The following is a 23,697-nucleotide window of genomic DNA, read 5'->3' on the forward strand; positions in this document are numbered from 1 at the left end:
TTGGCTAGGAATGTAATTGGAGTACTGTGGCTCTTACTTGCCTGAAGAGTGGCTTACTTAAGATGTTAGGAAGGTGCAGAGATTAGTGAACACCATGATCCCTCACATTGCAGCTGTGTTTAAGAGAAATAATATTTGTCTAGCTTCATAAGTTAAGTATACTAGTGTTATGACCTGATTTGAAGAGGGGACTCTGTCTCAAAGCTCTTTTTTAGAGTCAGGCAAACTGTCTGTTTACTGATGTGATGCCATTGGAAAACTTAATATAACAACACTACTGTGTAGTGGCCATTGGAGACATATCATTAGACTGCCTGCCCAATTTGGCGCACGCACTAGAAGCACTTTCCAAGGACTTTCCAAGGGCCTGTTGTTCCTGTACCTCCACCTCGCCGCACCCGCTCCGCGGGTGCCGCAGCGCCTGACAGCGAGAGGTGTTCTTCACTTGCCTGTTGTACCTGTACCTGCACCTCGCCGCACCCGCTCCGCGGGTGCCGCAGCGCCCGACAGTGAGAGGCGTTTATCACCAGACCGCGCCAGAGGAGGCATTGGCAGAACTAGCGGACAGGGCTGTGAATACCAGCGGTTCTGCGAGCGTAGCAGGGACTCCATTGCCCAGGAGCCCCTGCGTGACCTTCTGACACCTTCCGGTCCGCTCTCCCTGCTGGTCCGCCCACCGCTCACCTGAGGATTTTAAATTCCCTTCCCCATAGCTCCAGTAGGGGTCGCGCACGCACTAGAAGCACTTTCCAAGGACTTGCCTGTTGTTCCTGTACCTGCACCTCGCCGCACCCGCTCCGCGGGTGCCGCAGCGCCTGACAGCGAGAGGCGTTCTTCACTTGCCTGTTGTACCTGTACCTGCACCTCGCCGCACCGCGCCCGACAGTGAGAGGCGTTTATCACCAGACCGCGCCAGAGGAGGCATTGGCAGAACTAGCGGACAGGGCTGTGAATACCAGCGGGGCTGCGAGCGTAGCAGGGACTCCATTGCCCAGGAGCCCCTGCGTGACCTTCTGACACCTTCCGGTCCGCTCTCCCTGCTGGTCCGCCCACCGCTCACCTGAGGATTTTAAATTCCCTTCCCCATAGCTCCAGTAGGGGTCGCGCACGCACTAGAAGCACTTTCCAAGGACTTGCCTGTTGTTCCTGTACCTGCACCTCGCCCGCAGCGCCTGACAGCGAGAGGCGTTCTTCACTTGCCTGTTGTACCTGTACCTGCACCTCGCCGCACCCGCTCCGCGGGTGCCGCAGCGCCCGACAGTGAGAGGCGTTTATCACCAGACCGCGCCAGAGGAGGCATTGGCAGAACTAGCGGACAGGGCTGTGAATACCAGCGGGGCTGCGAGCGTAGCAGGGACTCCATTGCCCAGGAGCCCCTGCGTGACCTTCTGACACCTTCCGGTCCACTCTCCCTGCTGGTCCGCCCACCGCCCTAGACGCCCCCTATATCCAGGGTTCACACTCCCACAGCGCGGAACGCAGCTCGGGGCGAAGACCGGGCTAAGAGCGGGCCGTTTGAGGCCGTTCGAGTACGGTAGAGTCCGGTCCGGCCCACATCCTTTAGTACCAACTGATCGCACTGTGGTAATCGACCCTACATTATCCCTCACAGGTACTTACTCATAATACAATGTCTGCACGAGAGTATAAAAGCAGAGCAGCTAAGGGGAAATAAAAAAATTGGACTCTTGATGAATTTCTCCATAGAACAAACACGGCTATAGACTTGGAAATCAGTAAGATGCAGAAAAGGGTTTCCATTGAACTCGAGGCCAGAAGGCTCTCTCATGAACTGGCCATAACCAAGAAATCCTCGCTTGGCCACATTGCTCACGCTAAAACACCAGACCGAATTTTATGTCCAGCTCCTCTTTTAACACATGCATTGATCCATCACCCATTACCCTCAGCTCCTATAGTCCAAGCCGAAAATATAGGAGTTTTATGCAAAGCTAGCCCCACTTCTAACACACTCCTAGATAGTACGGGAGGGGAAGAAGGGCTCCTAGTATCACTGACTGGTGACTGTGAAGTTATGAGCACGACTATCCCCCCAACCCAGACCAAGGGTTCTAACTATAAGCGGAAGCGTGATACTACAAGTGCATATTCTAGGAAAAAGACCAAGGTAGTGAATGCACATTTAGTCTCTCAGGCTCCACCCCTTGCCCCCCCCCTCTCCAATGCCTGCACAAAATAATTGTCCTATAACAACTGAATCTGGTGCACTGGGGTTGATAGGGGAGCACGAGAGTTTGGTAATTGAAAGTAAGAATGATGGGCTTCCACTCTGCATGATTGAAGGAAAGGATGTGGATTTTTTAACGATTGTGTGGGAAACACTCAAAAAACTTCTTACCCCACTGGAAGTTAGACTCTCTAGTATAGAAACCCAGCTCATGGAGACGGAAAAAAGTATTTTAAATTTGGCCACTCTGACACTCTCTGAGAAAAAACCTATTAGTACACCAGTTGTGAGTCTTACCCATACCCCAACAGTGTCTCCTGTCACCATACCTTCCCCTCCAGTGAGAAAACCTGTCCCCAAACCTCGGCAAATGGCCCCTGCAAGTACTATGAGTAATAATATAGCAGCTGGAGGCAGAAATCAGCTGCCAACGCCTCCTGCCTCGCTTGCCGAAGTGCCGTCGCCTCCTGTGCCACCTCAAGAAGTGCAGGCCCCCTTGAGGCTTAAAACTCGCAACAACCATAACGTTACCCAACAGAGAGATAGATCTATGATAAACCACTTTAAGGGTTATGTCGATCTCCCCCCTGAGGTTAGACCTTACGTAACAATCCTCACGGGGTACCAGAAATCTCATATCAACAGCAGGAGGATTTCGGGTCACTAAGAAACAAGGTCACTCACTGGCTCAATGCGAATAGGCCATTGCCCAGCCACCTCAGAAGTAACATTCTCATGGTACGCCGGGTTCCCTGGATAGGGACCATGCACAAATCAATCTCAGGTGACTGTGTAATTGTCTCGTTTGAAGATTCTAACACTGCACACTTCATCCATTCATGGAGCGGCCGTGGTGCATATTCACCTATAGACACCCGACCCCTTACTTATTTCTATCCACCGCGTTCCCGCTCCTATATAGGGGCTAATAAGAATTGGAATATGATTCCAGAACGCACATTTGTGCAGGGTGGGCAAGCCACTCACCGACAAGACAACTATAGAGGGTGGAATGGGGTTCCCACCTATAACCGATTTGGATGCCTCGAGGATGTCGATTGACTCCACCATGTGGCTTCTGACGTCACCCCACTGACTGATTTAAATTACTCTCTTGTTTATCCCTTACCCTGCTCTCCCTTACCAATATTAATGTCAGACAGGGTCACTGCAATACCGGCACCATCTCCGTATCTCCCAAGAGACTGCACACAATCCTTGGGGGAAGGAAAGCATCCAGAGATACAGGTTGCTGACCACTCCATTGTTGACACAACCATTCACTATATTGAAGAAGTTGAGCTTACTACCCCTTGTGTAGTTGATAACCCCCATGTAATCTGTCAGATGGCTCCAGAGGGTATCCAGTTCCCCAAAAATTGCCAGGACAGGGTAAATAGGCTACAACTTTCCCCCAATTCTAGCGAGGAGATAGGGATGCTAACTACACTCTCAATACTGTCTTGGAACGTGGCCGGCCTAGGCAACAAACTTGACTCACCTGACTGGTTGGAGTTTGTGGAGGAATACGACATTTGTCTATTCCAAGAAACATGGGCTAGAGAACAATATTCCCATACTGGTTTTGCCACTTTTGAGGTTGCGGCAATGTGGGGTGGGAGGGGCAGACCGTCCGGTGGCCTCTCAATCTGGGTAAGTTCCCACCTTGGTTGTAAGGCATCAAACATGGTTACAAACTCACCGGACCTTCAGTGTATTGTCCTGGAGTGGGCATCAGGTGCTAGAGTAGCATTAATGAATGTATACTCCAGACCGGTTGGAATCACAGGTACATCAGGGACAATTGAGGAGCTGGCCGTGTTCCTTGATTGTGCAACCCTCTGCCCCTCACTCATATTGGGGGGGGATTTTAACATCCAATTTGAACCCCTCCCGGAATATCTTGACGGGGCATTTAATGAGGAAGACAAACTCTGGGAGATACCCGATCTAGCGGGACCCCCGGTTAAATCATGGTCACCTTTAGCCACCCAAGTGATGTCCCTGACTTTATCTCACTCTCTAAGGGCTTGTAATGGGCGGCTTAAGGGCGATGATCCCCCACAGCATACCTTCAATAGACCAGGGCATGAATCAAGGATCGATTACCTCCTGGTTCGTACTAGGGATTGGAATAAGGTCAGGGACTTCACCATACTGAGAAGGACTGACAGTGATCATAATGCACTGTCAATGAGGTTCGATGCACCGGGTATGCCAATTCTAAGCACTGACAATAATTCGCTGCCCCCTGATGGCCTTGTTGCATCCAGCAACAGACGTAGGATTAGATGGGCCACACTTGTGCAGAATCCAATAAACACTCAGCGACTATATAAGTTGGTGGTCCCTGCACTAGGAAAAGTAAGGGACTTCCTCCTCCAATCACCAACCCATGGTAACTACAGAGTATTGGGGGATATTCATTCTGAGCTCTGCACCAATCTGGCAGAGGTAATGAACCCAGTGGTCAGGAGGAAAAAGGGAAAGGATAAGAGAGCCACATGGTTCAATGCTTCTGGCAGAAGTGCAAAGGCTGCCCTTCTAGAGTCTTTAAAAAACCGGGACACTTCTAGCATTATCAGATGTAAAAGGATGGCTTATAAGTCAACCACCCGTAATGCCAAAATGGACTGGGACCAGCATAACTGGTCTGAAATGACGGCTGCCTTGGCATCTCACGATGCCCGTAAATTTTGGCAGATCGACAAGTATGGCTCAGCAGAACCCGTAAAGGCAGTAGAGGCTAATATCGCTGCAACAGTATGGGAAGAACATTTTAAATCCCTATATAGTGCCCCCGACTCTGACCAACTAAGGACCCCTCTTGATACACTAGGGTCCTATTCGCAAGAAACTCTGCCCAAGATGGACGGGTTTACCCTGGGAGAACTGAATAGGGCAATCCTCGATCTCGCGCCCAAGAAGGCGCCTGGTCTGGACAAAATCCCGGGTGACCTGTACAAGCAGGAGGTCACGATCTGGGCCCCCTACTTGAGGGAGCTGTTCAATGCAATCTTGAACGGCATGGCGATCCCCCCGACTTGGCTGGGGGCAGAGATAGTCCCCATTTTTAAGAAGGGCTCGCCTCTCCTCCCAGCCAATTACAGGCCAATAAGCCTGATAGATGTTTCTCAGAAACTCTTCACCAGGCTGTTGTTAGATCGTCTACTGGATTGGATGTCGGACCATGATATCCTGAGTCCATTCCAGGCGGGATTCAGAGAGAAGATCTCTACTATAGACCAGGTCTTCCGGCTTTCCCTCATACATTGGAAAACGGTACAGTTGGAGGGTGGCAGCCTCTACACTGTATTCGTGGACCTGAGGGCAGCCTTCGACCTGGTCCCCCGTAGAAAACTCTGGGAGGTGCTGACCAAAATGGGGGTACCCGGGGATCTGTTGGAGATGATTATTCATCTCCATACTGCCAACTATGCTCAGGTGAGGTGTGGAAAGGCGGGGGGTCTGTCAAATCGGTTCCCCGTTGACAGGGGGGTTAGGCAGGGATGTGTGCTTGCACCAACCCTGTTCTGCCTCTATGTCAACGGGGTAATCGCTCACCTCGTGGGGATTGCCAACTCAGACGCCCCAAAGTTGGCAGGTACCAGGGTGCCGGCGATAATGTTCGCCGACGACACCCTGCTCCTCTCTAATTCATCAATGGGGCTACAGCGTGTCCTAAATGGATTTGTGAAATTCTGTGGGGAACACGGTCTAGAAGTTAACACTTCAAAGACCAAATTCATGGTCTTTAATGCCCCTCAAGGACTAAGAACTGCCCCTACCATTGGCCAGACTAGATTAGAAAGGGTGCGTACTTTTGAGTATCTTGGGCTTCTGTTAAATGAGAGTATGACCTGGTGTACACACCAACAGAAAGCACTACTGAAACTGACCCAGTATTCGGGAGGGGTATTGAGGCTCATGGGAAGTAATAGGTCTTCTATCAAACCTGCTGGCCCACCATTACAGATTTATAAGGCACAGGCAAGGGGGGCTGCTATGTACGGCTGTGAGCTTTGGGGGCATGTATCTTCCACAGAACTATTAAAAGAGGAGAACAAGTTCATAAGGAAGGTGGTACAACTCCCGATTAGCACGCCTCTTGTGCCACTAAGGCTAGACCTAGGGCTGCGACCCCTTAGCGATGAACTGGCACTGCGTCCCCTCCTCTACTGGCGCAGGCTGTGGGCAGTACCAGAACTGAGCAGCTCTAGGCAGGGTTTACAAGAAGTCCTAGCCATGCCAAATGTTGGGAAAATTAAGTGGCTCAAACACATTAGAACTGAGCTGAATCGATTGGGCCTTCTGTCACTCTGGTCTGATCCTCTATCTGTATGTCCACTAATCTAAAAAAAGAGTCTCTCAAAGGCATATCATGATAACAAATTAGTAGCACTCTGCCAACAGGAAACTCTGGGCACACACACTGAGTTATTTTTATCTATCAAGGACAGCTATAGATTTGAGCCAGTCTTGGACAAAATATATCCTCCACTCTTAAGGAAATTATACTTACAATGGAGGCATGGGACTCTTCCCACCAGAGTTCTAACTAGTAAGTGGAGCAATTTAATATCTAGTAAATGCCCGGCCTGCGGGGTAGACAATGAAACAGATCTCCACATAGTTTTTTTCTGCCCAGTTTACCATGCCTCTCGCAAGAAATGGATTGTTCCCGTATGTAGAAGCTTGGGTTTTGTGGAGTGCCAGACTGCGCTCCGAGTTCTCAAATCAGACTTGACTGAATACATCGTTTTTGCCGTTGCCAAATACCTGGGAGCAATGTGGTACTTGAGAAGCAAACACCTTAAAGCTGGCCACTGATTAGTAACTGATTGTAAATTGTTTTTGGCTAATTACTATGCAATTGGAGGGACTGTGATGTTTTACTATGCTATGTTTTATAACTTTTGAAATGATCTATGTATATCTTTTATGGTGATATAATTACCGAAATAAAGATTTTAATGATGAATGATGATTTGGACTGGATGGCCTGATGTCTATTCTTTTGGTTTACTACTGCCGTGTAAAACTGGGGAGCTAGGAACAGAAAAGAAATAATGCTGATATAGCTGAATAGTATTCTTGTAGCATCCTGATTACACCCGAAAACATCCTTAGCTTGCTCAGAGCTGTACACTAGATTTCCCTAATACATAGGTTGCAGGAGCATTTTAGATGAATGGAGGTACTAAATAGGGTACATTTCTTCATTTTGGATACTTTGCAAAGATCATGTAGAGTAAGGAAATACTCTTTTATGGTAGCAACATCTTTCCTGTTCCCGGTTACGGCGTTTCTTTGTATTACCTCACTCTCAAGCCGCTGATAGGTCCTATTCAGTAGTAGATTTCCAAAGATTTTCCCATCTGCATGCAGGAGTGAAGACACCTATAATTTGCATGACCACTCCTGAAGCTCTTGTTTTATGATTATACTATAAAGGCAGATTTGCATGGTGGAGGAATACATCATTTTGATATAAATGTATTCATCAGTTGCAGAAGTACAGAGCCCCAAATGTACATATTTGATATAATGATGTAAGCCTTGGCCCTGGATCATCTTTGATTTATGGTATCTGATTGCTGGTTAATTTAGATAAGGTCTAATGATTTTGCCCTAGCATCATTCATTGAAGTATTCTACTAACCATTGTGAAGTGCAGCACCCATATTCTTGTAAAGTATCGTCTTGTTTCCAAGAGAATTAGATGCAATCAACCTACAAAATTCCCTTTGTTACTCTTCGACATCACTAGTAACTGCCTCCATGCTACATGCCAGCTTCCCACTTCTATACCCTTCTCAATATTTTTTATTGCCTTTCTTCATATAATTTAGTTCATTTTTTGCTCTCATTCTGTGACATTTTTAAAGATTCCTATCTTTCAGATTGCTTAAACTGGTGATTACAAATGATTGAATGGTCAACACCAGTTCCTGAAAATCTAAGATCTGGATATGATTGTTAAGACAACGTAACAATGCTTTTGTACTATTTTACTTTTTTATTATATTTAACCATTTAAGAGTAAGACATTTTTTATTTTATTTGTAAGGCAAGACAATATTTGTTTATTTTGATCGTAACCTATGCACAATATTAATAGATAAAACACCCCATAGACACCAAAAGTAATAGCACAAATTGTCCTGTTTCTATCTACATGTATCTAGTGCCTGCTATTCTTTCATACTCGTCCAGCGCGAGTCAGCTGTTGTGAATGAACCCTTGTTTCCAATCCACTAAAGCCCTCTTCATATTTCCTTTTTAATTTCTTTAAAAAGGAGAGGAGATAATGGTCTTTTATGTACATTTCCTACCATAGTCTGGTTAAAAATGATACCACGTCACAAAGTATTGTTAGATGACGGCCATAGAGCAAGGTGTACATAGAAATCAAGCCCTCCAATAAATTGTAATTGAAGTGTGTTTGTGTCTTTGTGGAACAGGCAATAGCCCAGAGCATAGCAAGCAGAAAAAAAGAAAGCTATTCATAGGAAACATGTCCTCAAATTGTTCATGTGTGAAAATCTAATCCCATGGTCAAAGCTTTACAAATGTTGCCAACTTTATACATTTATAAAATTGCAAGGTTTGTGATATTTGCAAAGCATCCTTGAGCAGAATTGTGTTTTCACAAAATGTTCTTTATGTACCAGAGGTCACACTATATCTAAAAGATAATCCTGTTTCCATCTCACTACCTTTAATCTAGCTCACTTTGCATATCAACTAGCTCTTAGATTCCCTTGCAGCAAAGGTCTGCCAGGCACTAACATGACAAATTACCCAAGTTGCTGGTTAATTTAGATAAGGTCTAATGATTTTGCCCTAGCATCATTCATTGAAGTATTCTACTAACCATTGTGAAGTGCAGCACCCATATTCTTGTAAAGTATCGTCTTGTTTCCAAGAGAATTAGATGCAATCAACCTACAAAATTCCCTTTGTTACTCTTCGACATCACTAGTAACTGCCTCCATGCTACATGCCAGCTTCCCACTTCTATACCCTTCTCAATATTTTTTATTGCCTTTCTTCATATAATTTAGTTCATTTTTTGCTCTCATTCTGTGACATTTTTAAAGATTCCTATCTTTCAGATTGCTTAAACTGGTGATTACAAATGATTGAATGGTCAACACCAGTTCCTGAAAATCTAAGATCTGGATATGATTGTTAAGACAACGTAACAATGCTTTTGTACTATTTTACTTTTTTATTATATTTAACCATTTAAGAGTAAGACATTTTTTATTTTATTTGTAAGGCAAGACAATATTTGTTTATTTTGATCGTAACCTATGCACAATATTAATAGATAAAACACCCCATAGACACCAAAAGTAATAGCACAAATTGTCCTGTTTCTATCTACATGTATCTAGTGCCTGCTATTCTTTCATATTCGTCCAGCGCTAGTCAGCTGTTGTGAATGAACCCTTGTTTCCAATCCACTAAAGCCCTCTTCATATTTCCTTTTTAATTTCTTTAAAAAGGAGAGGAGATAATGGTCTTTTATGTACATTTCCTACCATAGTCTGGTTAAAAATGATACCACGTCACAAAGTATTGTTAGATGACGGCCATAGAGCAAGGTGTACATAGAAATCAAGCCCTCCAATAAATTGTAATTGAAGTGTGTTTGTGTCTTTGTGGAACAGGCAATAGCCCAGAGCATAGCAAGCAGAAAAAAAGAAAGCTATTCATAGGAAACATGTCCTCAAATTGTTCATGTGTGAAAATCTAATCCCATGGTCAAAGCTTTACAAATGTTGCCAACTTTATACATTTATAAAATTGCAAGGTTTGTGATATTTGCAAAGCATCCTTGAGCAGAATTGTGTTTTCACAAAATGTTCTTTATGTACCAGAGGTCACACTATATCTAAAAGATAATCCTGTTTCCATCTCACTACCTTTAATCTAGCTCACTTTGCATATCAACTAGCTCTTAGATTCCCTTGCAGCAAAGGTCTGCCAGGCACTAACATGACAAATTACCCAAGTTGCGCAAACTAAATTATCACCTGGGAAAGTGAGCAGGTGCAGAAGACCTTGAATGACCAGCATTCATGTATTTCACTGGTATAAATACTCCAGCCTTCTTCAGGCATTTGTATCCACTGTTCAGAAGACTCCCAGCAATCATGCATCTTTTCCTGCTATTCGCCTTCCTTGGAGCAGCTGGTGAGTAAACTAACCATTCAATTATATTATTTCCTGAGCCATTAAATTGGTCCTCTTTCTTTCAAGATGACTATTCACTCCATTCTCATACTACTTGCAGATGACTAGCTTAGTAAGTAATGATAGGAGGTGTCTCTCTGAGATTTTCCAACAAGCGAAGAGGTGTTGCCTACTAAGGATTGAGAAGGCTGGAGCTGCTGCACAGTGATAATGGACTAATGGACAGGTCAGGGGTATTTGTTTTCAGTTCTCTGGAAAAGTAAGGTCAGCTAGTGTAGGACCTGTGTGCAGTAGACTGGACTATGTTGTCCACTCTAGTACAGCTCCTCCTCAGTGCAGTGTAGGGTAGAGAACAGAAACATGTGATTACAAGCTTCCCACCCACACAGAATAGGTACAGCACACCATTAGCAATGCAAGATCCTATATCTGATGCTTCTCACATTCACGAGGGATAGAGGAAAACTGATGTTGTAATGTGGACCCATAATTTAAGAGCCAACTTCAATTGGTGACGCACTGTGTCCCAGGTGTGCAAGCACCACACGTAAGGCCTTAAGAGGGGCATGAATCTCCAACACTGAGCACTGATTGGATAACTGTGGTCTTGATCCCAGGCAGCCAGTGCTTTAAGAGGGATTACAAAGGTGGGTGGTCTCTACAAGGGGCCTGGGAAAGACTTGTAACTGGGAAAACCTTTCAAGAAGCTTGTCCCTTGAATTTTAGGATGTAGCCTAAAACATGGAAACTAGGTCAATATTTGGATGCTTCTCTGTTAGTTGTATGTTATTGCATCCAGTCAAATAATACAACAGGCATACTCCTAAAAAACAAGACAGGCCTTTGGTTTTGGCAGTGTTTGTTAACAGTATCACATAAATGAGGAAAAAATACTTTGTTGTGAATAATGAGAACTGAAACTGTTTCAATTCTGTAAATGTGAGACAGATTTAAACATTTCTAAGATCTGCAGAAAGGGAAGTGGTCTTGAGAGTGACTCGTTCACTCTGTTCCCCTTCATGCCACTTTCTTCTGCATCTTTCACTCGATTAGACACTTGCTTCCTTTTTGTCCTCCATCTTTATATAATCTTCTAGCTCCATAACTCACATATCATCATTTGTTATGTTATGTTAAAATTTCTTATAGAGCGCACGGACACCGATTGGTTTCTAGGCGCTGTTTCTAGGATTTGCCGGAGCCCTGTTTGTTCAGTTGTATGCTTGAGATTTTGTTATAAGCTTGGGTAAATAGCCAAGTCTCGAGAAGACTTCTGAATCTCAGAAGATCCGTGCAGGCTCTGATGTCAAGAGGAAGTGAGTTCCAGAATCTAGGAGCCAGCACTGCAAATCCGCATCCACCTAGTTCCTTCAGTTTGTTGGAGGGTGTGACCAAGAGATTCATGTGTGCTGAGTGCAGGTTGCGATAGAGTATATACTTTTGAACAAGTACATTTTGGGCTTGTGCCAGCAAGGAGTTGAAGATAAGGCAGCCAACTTTAAATTCAAACGCACATCATTGTGGGCTGGGGTGCCAATGTAGTTTCCTCATAAGAGGGGAGACGTGTTGCCATCTGGGCTACTGGATGATCTGTCTAGCCACCTGATTCTTCAACAATTGCAGTCTTTTAATAAGATAAATTGGTATGCCGAAGTATAAGGAATTCACAATATGTGATACAACCACGGCAAGGACAACCTGCACCAGTGCTTACCTAGTGAGTAGTCAGCTGATCTTCCTAATCTTTCTTAGCTGAGGGAAACAGGAGGAGATTACTGATCCAAGTGTGAGCTCCATGGGTTCTGAGTGCCCCCTATCAGAATGAGTTTGGTCTTGTCCAGATTAGGTTTTAAGTTCATTATCCACTTCACACCCCATGCCACACTCTTCTACTCCAGGATCTGTTCATCTCCTCACGTCATCATCCCCCCGACATACATTCCACCAACTCAGTTTTCAGCACTGCATTTTATGTTCCTTTGGTGCTATCAATATTTTCACTGCGTTGTTACTCCTTTACTCAGTTCATTATATATGTGACCATTGCTAAGAGTGTTCTGTAGAGAGGCCAAGGAATGCATGTTCAAGAAGACTGAATACCTTTATGGCAAACTGACAGGCACTTTGAGAATTTCACTCTGCATTCAGATTACTCTCCAAAGCTATTACTCATGTCCCATCATGAAAACTTATCGACAACCTTAACAGACCCAGATGCCTGGAGCCAATTCAGTTGGCCTAAATATCCATGTTGCATGAAAAAACTACATAACATATGAAACAAAACAAACACTCTTAAGGAGTGCAATATGATGTTAAAGTTTAATCAAAACAGGGACTGCAATGGTTTTATGGAATATTTCAAGGATTTCCACAGTTGGAAATTCAAGCATTGTTTTTTTGCCCGTAAAAAACATGAATTTAGGATCATTGCAAATTTTGTTAATTACTGCCGCAACTGAGATATGGCGGGACCCAACACGAGTAATGAAGGTAGCCCATTGATGTGGAGTGGGTGACGTCAAGGACCCAGTGAGATCTATGCCCTCGACCCGGCTGACACATCACACACATCTTTGTAGGTTACTCTGCAATCCCAGGCCCTGTCTTAGAGGTGGGTGAGCTACTTAAATCCCAAGCCAGATGCCTGACTCTGGCTCATCGTTGGTCCTCTTGAACCCCGAGAAGAACATGAACAGAGCTTTCATGTGGCTTCTGCCTGCAGAAAAATCCTAACCTCATGCACCAAGAATTAACAACAAAGCAGTGACTTTTGATGTAAAAGAGATGAGAGAAAGAGATACTCATCTAGTAGCTGAATTGCACAGTTTGAAACTAGAGAACTGTGGGGTCAGTCCCTAACAGTGTGATCCACGATGTTCGTTGCATGATTTACATGACAAATATTCCCAGGTCTGAAGTCATGCACAACCTTTAGAATAAGCCTGATGGCCCAGTTTTGGCTGGACTCTCCCTGTTGATATGTTGGCTCACATCCCTCTACCATGTCTACAGGACTCGTGACTTGATTTTGCTATTGCTGCAAACAGCCGATCCAACTGACATTGCCAGGCCAAGACGACCCAGAAGCCATGTCCATTACTACTTGCCGAAATAAGCCCCACATTGATAATCAACCCCAATCAACTACAGATATTTAACATGGGTCAGAAAGAGAGTTGATGCTTGAGGTCCGGGTTCTGCCCCAGCTCACCCAAACCAGACAATCTGCAGCTGACATAGTCACACACAAGAAACCCATTGGACTCTCTACTAACAGTGAGGCTTCCACTATCATACATTAGCTCTGGCAGTAGGTATCTGCCCTGCAGTGTTTAGGACATTCAGAGTGCACAGATTACAAGTTGGTAATTCAGCGGAGAGGTCTCAGCTATCCTAGGTTCTCAGACGAGTAGATGAATGACCTGGAAGAATGATGCAGGACCACAGGTGGATCCACATGGTGTGCTCCCACGTTAAAACAACCTTTATTTGGTGGGAATAGGAGCGAGAAGGCACAGAGTTCCTGGTGAGGAGTGGTCCAGGCAAGTGAATGACACAGAAACCAAATACATATTTCATATCCATAGGCAATAATTACAGAGGATGAGACTTAAATCTTAGAATCCCTCAATTAGCCAGGACACCAGATTTTAATGTCCCTGATGCAGCACTAGTTTTCAGGCCTTCACCATCATCTCTGTAATGATCTGCCACTCAACATGACATAGATGGAACTTCTACCAGAGTGACCAGGGTGCCCGCCAGAGGCCATGCTTGAGGCTGAGAAGATGTCATCACCATATAAGATACTTAAATTCCTCCTGTGGAACCTCTTATGGTTGTGCAAGATCAACATCTTCCACAGAGCAATGCATGTAGTTGCATACTTGGGTTTACTTGCAAGTTGAAGGATGGACATTTAAGTCTATGTTCAGAGCAACTGTAGCCAAAATATTGACTATCAAACTAATACCAAGATACCTATATACAGCTACGCATAGATTTACTTTTCTTTACTCAATATTTATGTACCTTGAAAACATGTAAATCTTCAAGGTACAAATAGATGTAATTACCTGTATATACTTACTGTCACTATATCTTGGCATTTAATAACTCAGTTATGATACTATTGTAGCATAGTATTTTCCCCACAATCATTCAGTACTACACCGACCAACGATGCTTTGACATAGAAGGTGCTCTGGTTGTGTTTTCAGGAGGGAATAACAAAGGTGAATTCCATTTGAGGGGACAGCAGTTAGAAATGGTAAGAGTTTCCAGTTATGATAGTACAGTTTCTTTTTTTTCTGTATATTGAGTTTCATTGTATTAAGCAGTGAACATAAGAGGAAACCAAGTGGACCAGTATGTGAAAAATACCAAAAAATTAGAATGCATTTTAATTAATTGTAATGAATTGTAATGAATGTCCCGGTACCTTTCTCTTTATGCAATTTTTTTCTTTCCCGCTGTATAGTCAAATATTATATGTATTTTTAGTATTTTAAACTGTACACTTTATGGTGTTTTGTATAATACCGAATAAAGACTGTTGAAGTGAAGTGAACTAAAAATTAGAAAAATATATTTTGGGTCTAGGAATATGAAATGGGTTGTCTTTGTGCATAGATTCTTTTTCTTGATTGACAAACTGTACATTCTCACGGCCTTTGTTTCCAGTTGCCTTTCCAGTGGACGATGATGACAAAATCGTCGGAGGGTACACCTGCCCTCAGAACTCTGTCCCCTACCAGGCGTCCCTGAACTCTGGCTACCACTTCTGTGGTGGGTCTGTGATTAACAATGAATGGGTGGTCTCTGCCGCTCACTGCTACAAATCGTAAGTCATCTGGCCACTTAAACAAATTTGGTTAAGATGATGTTTATTTTTCAAAGGCTTATGTTGTCACTAGTCCACAACATCTGTGAAGCATGAGATATCCTCAAACACATGATAAGGCAGGTGGACATCTTTTCCAGAAAAAAAGTTTTTAAAAAGACAATTGGATTCCCCCACTTAGTCTAGTTTTTACACTATTGAACCAAAAATGAAAATGCACTGCAAGCCCATGATGAGTCCATTGTGTGCTTGTAGTGCATTGTCATTATGTTGGGTTGCAAATTGGACAAGTTACATGAATGCAAAACAATGTGATTAGTCCATCATAGTTAATAATAATGCGCGCTGCATTTATACCACAATCCACCATTAGAGTATTAGATGGCAATATCCACACTCATTTAGATTACACTGAGGAGGAGGTTCAGAGGTGAACTTTACTTGTGTAGCTGTATAATTGCTGTTTTGGCAAAAAAGCCCAAGAGCTGTAAAGATCATTTCTCCCTCTAAAGATGTATTTGAGAGGAAAATGTGGTTTAGCACTTTTGTGCTACATAGGAATGGTGAGGAAATTCACTACCTCACATAGGCATGCAAAAATGCAAAAATGATGTTGAATCATGATCATCGCTGGTTGGCCTTTTATGAAGCTTAGTGACCTTAGGTCTCTCCATGGTCGGTGTCCGGATTTAATGGCTATTGCATCCTATTCTTCTCACTGACCCCCTAAACAATTTTCATAATGACCTATGATTAGAAAGTATTAGGGACTATGTACTGTGTACTTTTAATACAAGCACATTTTATAGAGTTGTACATTTTTATGTTGAAGCCGCACCCCATCAACTTTGTGAAGGACATTTTAAACAGTTGGATCTTACTCAAGAGGGACAGTTGGCAAAATCAAGGGCTGTTGTAGCTTTTAGACAGTCTCTTGACTTGAGAGGGGCATCTAATAAAGTTCTGCAGGGCTGCAGTCTTTTTAAACCCTTCACATTATTTTAGCTGACTGGAAAGGGACCTCTAGTAATTTATTGAGGTAGCTGCAGCTATGTGAAAGGTCAGACTGATTTGTTTGTCAATTCTTGTTGTACTATGTGGCAAATACAGGAGAGATGGACATTATCCTGAATGTTTGCACAGACCTTGAGGAAACATGTCAGGGGCACTTTCCTTGACATATATACACACACACACTGTTTGGCAGTATTGACGACACTATCTGCGATGTATCCAAATGTCATAATGGCAGGGAGGGATTAAAGTATGGTTCTGATAACATGCTCTATTTTTCGTGGCAAGGCAGTCTGGCACCCATGGAGTGCCCCACAGCAATCTGGCATATTCTTTATGCTATAAGCCTTGGGCAAATGCTAATATCTAGTTTGGCAATACTCTTCAAATCTCCTGGGAAGAGATTTCCTCATTTTTCATAACCTTGCATATAGAAGGGCTAGATTATGTAGCTTACATCAGTGCCAGTCCCTTTTTGCACCAACCTTTCCTGATGTCAATGGGAAGAGTGTCAGTCTCACTCCATAACATTACAGACACTCTTTCCAACCCTGGGCTTCATGCATCCAAGTAACTGGTATCAAGTGTATTACTCTAATTAGTTCATTGGATGCAGGAAAACAGTACAAAACCAAGAATGCATTAGGTTGTCATATAAAATTCCAAGACTATAATCATTGTCTTTGATCGCATCTTATGAAAGGCTGCATTTATTTTTTCATTAATTAGGCGTAACATTTATCCCACCTAACAAGTGCAAATGCATAGTCTAAGGTTGGTGTAAAATTGCATCCCCACAATTTATCTCTAACACTACAAAGCTATTCATACATTTTTAAAGACTAATGAGTGTTTTCCTAGGCTATCTAATTTATATACCAAAGATATATTCATAAACTTTCAATCTTACCCTTACAGCCGGATCCAGGTCAGACTGGGTGAACACAACATTGAACTGATTGAAGGGGGTGAACTGTTCATCAATTCCGCCAAAGTGATCAAGCACCCAAAGTACAACTCCAGGACCATCGACAATGACATCATGCTGATCAAGCTCGATTCACCCGCCACCTTCAGCACACGCGTCCAGGCGATCCCCCTGCCAACCAGTTGCGCTCCCGCTGGAACCAATTGTCTGATCTCAGGATGGGGCAACACCCTCAGCAGTGGCAGTGAGTACACCCTACCTAACCTTAGGGTGCAGAGTATCTCTTTAGAAATAATATTATAATTGATATTGTTTAGTAGATACAATATACATCAGAATATTTTGCAACATTGCAATTCTACACCTGATATTAGCAAATACAAATATTCCCTGCCTGAAAAGGGAGTATGTCTGAGCCGGTAATGTTACGAAGGTAAGTGGGAAGATACTTACTAATTTGTTTCCCATCTACCAGTGACTGGAGTGATGTCTGGATAGGCACAGGTCAGACAGACTGCCACAGCATTTGTTGTGATGTAAGAGAACATATTCTTTATCCCACATCACGTTTTGTTCAGAGTGGTTCCCTGCTCCACATTTTTATCCCGATTACCTCACATACCAACAGACTCACTTGTCCATATTAGGAAAGAGTCCACTGTTTCACGAATTACCTTTTGTCCCGAGACCTGGTTTTAGGGTTGGGGATCCCCAGTAATGGGGTCAAGCTTTGTAGCTCTCAAGCAGCTCTAGCTTGGGTATCTCCTTGACCCCTCTCCTTCCCCCCACACACATATTCAGTGGTATAAGCCAAAGCTGAGCAGCTGGCCTGGAATACTGGAGGATCTATAGAGAGGAGGAGGGAGGGGTGGAGGGGGATAGAGGCAAATCGGTGCGCTTAACCTCCCCCTATAAAGGTGGGTGGGGTAAACTGCATCCCCATCAGCAACTGCTTCCTGTCACATGCCTGAGACTGGGCTTGATCATGCAGCACACCATGCACAAAAAGCACAGGCATTCACCAATCGCTTTTAATGTGTGCACATATGTGAACTGTAGTATCCTGCTCATTTTAATGCTCTGCCATTTTTGCCACCTGCTCAGCCAGTGTGAATGTGCTCTGTGCTGCATGGAATGTTGGAGTGATGATATGTATTGGAAAGTTGGGTGCCTGTAAAGTGTAGTTTGACAGTTGCGAATGGGCTGAGCAGGAGGCAAGCTGCTCCTGGTGGGGCTGCTTCACAGGAACATATCTACATGCAACTTACTTCAATAAAACTTCTTAACACCTTGCGTGCGGCGCCGATTTCCCCCCGGTGCTGGACATTCCATAACTGGGTGTGGTCGTGACGGAACCATTCCGTCATCCGCACAGCTCAAGCGTGAGGCATGATGGAATGGTTCCGTCACAAGCATCGAAGGGGTTAATCTACCTCCTACCTGCGTGCACCTTCATTACCACATTATTCTGGAGACGAGTTGGTGACTACCTACGTGCTACAACTGGATTTCTATGGCGTATGACAGTTCTTTTAGACAGAAGTGCACATTTTTACACAGCTTCTCGGGACAATATTGCGACGGCACATGGCAACATATGATAAGTTTCAATCCAACAGACTTCCTGTGACAGTCATTGCAATGATGTTAATGTGTTTCACAGGTGAATGTTGAGCTGATTTCTTGAACTATATGTCTAGTTATTGGAGTGATGTCCACATCCCCATGCTTAATTATTTATTACATTTTGTGTTCCTGTAAAGCCGCATTACTTGACATTGTAGGTAATGTATTTTTTGCACTTACCTTATACTTGCTAGGGTCAATATGTCTTCGAGAATTTCTCCTTATCTTGACTCAATGTACCTGCTGTACAGTTTCTATAGCAGTACTTGGCTGAGGGTTTTTTTCAACTTTACCTATTCCTCTCTTTAGCATCTAGTTTTAGATACTACTTTGTTTTAACGCCTCTTTCACACAGTACATTAGACTTATTGTTTTTATTTGCTTTCTTAGGGGTTTTCTGTTGTATAACCCCCAAACTGAGTATCTTCTCATGAGTGTCAGTGCCTTTTACATTACCTAACTTCCCTTATGTCAGGAGTGGGTCTGGGTTTCAGTCACATTTACATTAGCTTTTGCACTTATGTCAGGGGTAGGTCATGGGGTTCAGTCCCATTTATATTATTTAACCACCCTCATGTCAGGGGTAGGTCAAGGGTCTTCACGCAGTAGTGGTCCATTATTACCAATTCTCAGGGTGTGTCTTATTGGGTGTTAGTCCCTTCTCTGCCTGTGGTTACCCTTACTTGAGGTTTATCCCTAATGGGTGTCTTTCCCATCTTCTACATTAACTATACCCTGTTGGGGTACAGTTTATTTAAGTCTACAGTTACACTTTGCTGTTATTTACTCGCAACGTTATGCTTATGTTTGATTACATTGTCAATTTGAAAATTGTGAAGGATGAGCAATACTTCCTGTATTTTCTTCTCATGTTCTCTGTTTTCTTGCTTGTTCAGTTCTCCTGTGATGTCCTATCCTCTTTACATCCTTGGATTCCGGACCACTCTTGGTTGTCTTTCTTCTTTGTATATGTCTTTTCCCACTGTAGGGTCTTTCTTTTTCTTCTATGTTTAGGAGGAGATCCTCCCACCTTTCCTTTGTGTGTCTGGGTGTATAGCTTGTTCAGTTTGTGTCATGCTATTTCTTCCTTCCATGCATGCCTGTCTGGCCAGTGGGTGTGTTTAGTAGGAGTCTTTGGTGCATCTATGTCTACCTTCTACCTTCTTGTTTCTTGCGCCTTATTACTGTTTTCTTCTCTTCTGTAATTCCTTGTTAGATAGGATGTGTCATTACTATTTTTGTGTATTTACCCTTTGCTTCCTCTTCGTTTTCATCCACCTATCTCTTCGCTCTTTCCTATTTGTTCTTTCGCTATTACATTTTGTTTGTTGCATTAGTGTTCCTTTTATCCCTTTTTCCGGGTTCCTATCATTATATCTTATTTAACAACAGGACTTATGCTTCTGTTCTATAAGAAAGGGGGATATGTAATATCCTGCTCGTGTTAATGTTCTGAGATTTTCACCACCTGCTCAGCCAGTGTGAATATGCTGTGTGCTGCATGGAATGTTAGAGTGATGATGCGTATTGGAATCTTGGTTGCCTGTGAGGTGTAGTCTGACAGTTGCGAATGGGCTGAGCAGCAGACAGGCTGCTCCTCGACGGGCTGCGTCACAGAAACATGTCTACATGCAACTTACTGCAATAAAACTTCTTAATCTACCTCGCACCTGCGTGGACCTTCATTACCACATGAACATGGCTTCATATTATTTGACCGCATGTGAGCCTCGCTCAGCCGACATTTTGAATGAGTATTATTTTCCCCAATTATTTCCAATAATTAACCATATGCATCAGATTACTAAATTGCTGTTTCTTTGAAATTGGTGAGCAATGCAAACAGGTTATTGCTTGCAAGGTTTAATGCCTCAGATTGTGTAACCCTACCACCATGATCTCCTGCAGGTAACTACCCAGATCTCCTCCAGTGCGTCAACGCTCCAATCCTCACTGACAAACAGTGCCGCGATGCATATCCTGGTGAAATCACCGATAACATGATCTGCGTTGGATACTTGGAGGGAGGCAAAGACTCTTGCCAGGTAACTCATGCATTTTCAACTCAATATTCATTTTTCTGACACTATTGCCAGGGGGGTTTTGACTCCCAACGTTGACACTCCTCCCGTTTCGTTGTATGTGTTTGAAAATCCAGGGGTGTTTGGGGGATTTGTGTGTGTTCCTGAAAAGGGGCAACCATAAAAGTCAGCCAGTACCCAAAATATTGTCCATTTGAAGGTTTACTTCCACTCTGAATGGACTTGCAACTTTAGAACTATTAAGGGGAGTAGTAAGTACATTTTTATTTTGGGATAGAAGAGGGACCACCTGATTATCATTGGGGGGGGGTCCTTTTACTGGAGGTGGGTATGTTTTAAATAACACAGGCAGAATCAGTGAAGTTTCCAGAACGTTTCATAGGTCACCACAATTATAATCATAAAAGCACTACAGGTGTTTTACCTGCTCAAAATGGACAGGACTAAAGGTTTCAAGGATTTGTAAATTTCTGCTATGAGAGGGGCTGTGGGTAAATAAAGAGGGGTATATTTACTAGGGAATAGCGCCACCAGAATGTCACTTTTAGTGATGTTCTGATGGCACTGTGCCTTTCTCCATATTTACAAAGCGGCGCTAACCCACTTTGAGTGGCTCAACCGCCTCGTTCACACACATCACTTTGCGTGAAAGGAGCTTGCAACAGGTGTTGCTGAGGGCATTCCACCGCAAGACCCATTGGATTTTGACATTGCCTCACATTTACAAGGATGTGTAAACCTGAGGCAACGCTAAAAACTAACGCCATGCAATAGCAGGAGTTGAAATTGCACAACGTGAGGAATACTTTTATTTCTCCTCGTTTTTGCTTTTTCATGTCTGATGCATTCTGTAACACACATAGAGAGAGCAAAACACCAATAATGGTTTTTATGTGCAGGAAAGGTCCCTTTTTGCCCATAAACAATCATTTTTTATAACGATTTGCTACTTCTGTGTGCTGCAGAATGCAGCACACATAGAAGTAACAAATTGCCATTTATTTTTGACTGTTTACAGGCTGGAATGGACACCTTCCTGCACATAAACAATTATTCCCTGCATCGCAGGCGCCCTTGCACTATGGTGGAAGGATACCTACGTTAGCACTAGGCAGCTAATATTAGTGCCAGAGCTTTTGGATCAGTGAAAGGAGAATAGAAGGCGTGTGGTACCACTAACATAAACCATTAAATAACAGTCACTTTTGGCCCTGCATACAGTAAGGACCTTCTTGCTGGAGCACAGGATCTCTTTAGCAAACTTGTTTAAAATAAATGAGTGAAGCTGCAAGCCAGCATGCTTTAAGCTTCCCATAAATATTTCATTTATCAGTTTCAAGAAAGGACAAATATATCAGTCTACACTATTGGGCAGTACTGTTATGAACTGAGCTCCAAAATTCTTCATTCAAATCTGGAAAGGGAAGATAGGATAGATATAGAACAGGATGCTTGGAGCTGCACATTCCATGATGGCGGATGGAGGAAACTGTAAAACACAAAGCGTTAATGGAGAACTGATGACTGGAAACCACTGTGGCCGCCATTTTTATATACTGCTCTGCATGTGTTAGTGTGCTGAGAAATGTATAGTCCTAATTCATATTGTGTGATTGAATTACATCCAGTAAGATTTTTTTACTCTGGCACATTTTGTAGATGTATTAAAGTTTTTGGGACCAATACTTCTATAAACCAACCACACATATTGTTTGGTCATTAAGGTTTGGATCTGAGATAAACCTTGCTACTACATTGTTGATTACTCCATGTGTAGTTCAGACTAGTATGATAGGTGGATGTTCAACATATGTTTGTTTTAAGCAACAACATATCCAGTACTGTGTAGTAATAACTGTTTCTCTCCATCAGGGTGACTCCGGTGGCCCAGTGGTCTGCAACGGCGAGCTCCAGGGTGTTGTCTCCTGGGGATATGGGTGCGCTCAGAGGAACTACCCTGGAGTCTACGCCAAGGTCTGCAACTACAACCAATGGATTGAAGAGACCATGGCTGCTAACTAAATTTAAGAGACTCTAAGATATCTCGCTTAGAATATCAATACTGTGAATGAAGCATAAGATTGAATTAAAACACATTAACACTTACTTTTGTGTATGCTGTCTTCACTATTAACTTTGTGTATTTTGTTGTGCATAGACCATGGGGGACTCGGATTTACACTTCTGAGCCAAAGTGTACTGAAAATTGACTAACTGCACAAATTCAGGGAAATTCTTGCAGTTGAGCAATGTTCCTACTGGCTGCAGATTTCCTTGATCTCACATATCGATACAGGATTAAATATTTTTATTGAAAAAAAAATACATCTGCTCCACCTGTAGCCCAACCATGCAAATGAGTGTATGCACTGCAATACTTTGTAATCTAAAACTGGAACCGACCCTGACTATATCACTGAGGCAGTACTCCATCCCACATGTCAAGAACACACTGTGAGGGAAAAGGTAGACAGAGGTGGTACCTCATTATTACATTTTACCATTAATAAATCAAGTGCAGTTAAACTTATAATTCCAGGTGTCTGCTGTAGCAAGACTTGCAAGTAACAAATGGAGGATGGGGCACTGTATAACTGATGTAATCTGTAAAAATCTGAATTTGGTCTCCTGATGAGAATCCAGTCTGCCTTTTTTGGGTTCTGGCAGGATTACTTCTCATTCGATTGGGTAAATCAGTTCAACAATCATGGGGCTTTTGAACTCCGCATTTTCAGCAGATCCTCCAGTGTAGAGAGTGTAGACCTTACAGAGTGGTACCACTGCAAGGCTTGTATCCTACACAAGTTACTTCTCATGAATACTCTGGATTCCAGAAGACATCAATGTG

At 43.3% G+C, this 23,697-nt stretch overlaps 1 protein-coding gene across 1 annotated transcript; it reads left to right on the top strand.

The window, feature by feature from the left end:
* The first annotated feature begins 10,321 nt into the window (after positions 1 to 10,321).
* LOC144770877 (trypsin-like) lies at positions 10,322 to 22,955 on the top strand. The gene is made up of 5 exons (XM_078655669.1): positions 10,322 to 10,393; positions 15,080 to 15,239; positions 17,172 to 17,425; positions 20,716 to 20,852; positions 22,722 to 22,955. The coding sequence occupies exons 1-5, from the start codon at positions 10,354 to 10,356 to the stop codon at positions 22,869 to 22,871; spliced, it is 741 nt and encodes a 246-aa protein (XP_078511795.1). The 5' UTR covers positions 10,322 to 10,353; the 3' UTR covers positions 22,872 to 22,955.
* Positions 22,956 to 23,697: the final 742 nt, after the last annotated feature.

The sequence above is a fragment of the Lissotriton helveticus genome, chromosome 7, assembly GCF_964261635.1.
Source record: "Lissotriton helveticus chromosome 7, aLisHel1.1, whole genome shotgun sequence".
Lineage (NCBI taxonomy): Eukaryota > Metazoa > Chordata > Amphibia > Caudata > Salamandridae > Lissotriton > Lissotriton helveticus.

Excerpts from the sequence above, each read along its gene's own strand:
- LOC144770877 (XM_078655669.1), top strand. The coding sequence starts at position 10,354 with ATGCATCTTTTCCTGCTATTCGCCTTCCTTGGAGCAGCTG. Across the intron at positions 15,240-17,171 it reads GCCGCTCACTGCTACAAATC|CCGGATCCAGGTCAGACTGG; the intron begins GTAAGTCATCTG and ends TTACCCTTACAG. Across the intron at positions 20,853-22,721 it reads GAGGCAAAGACTCTTGCCAG|GGTGACTCCGGTGGCCCAGT; the intron begins GTAACTCATGCA and ends TCTCTCCATCAG.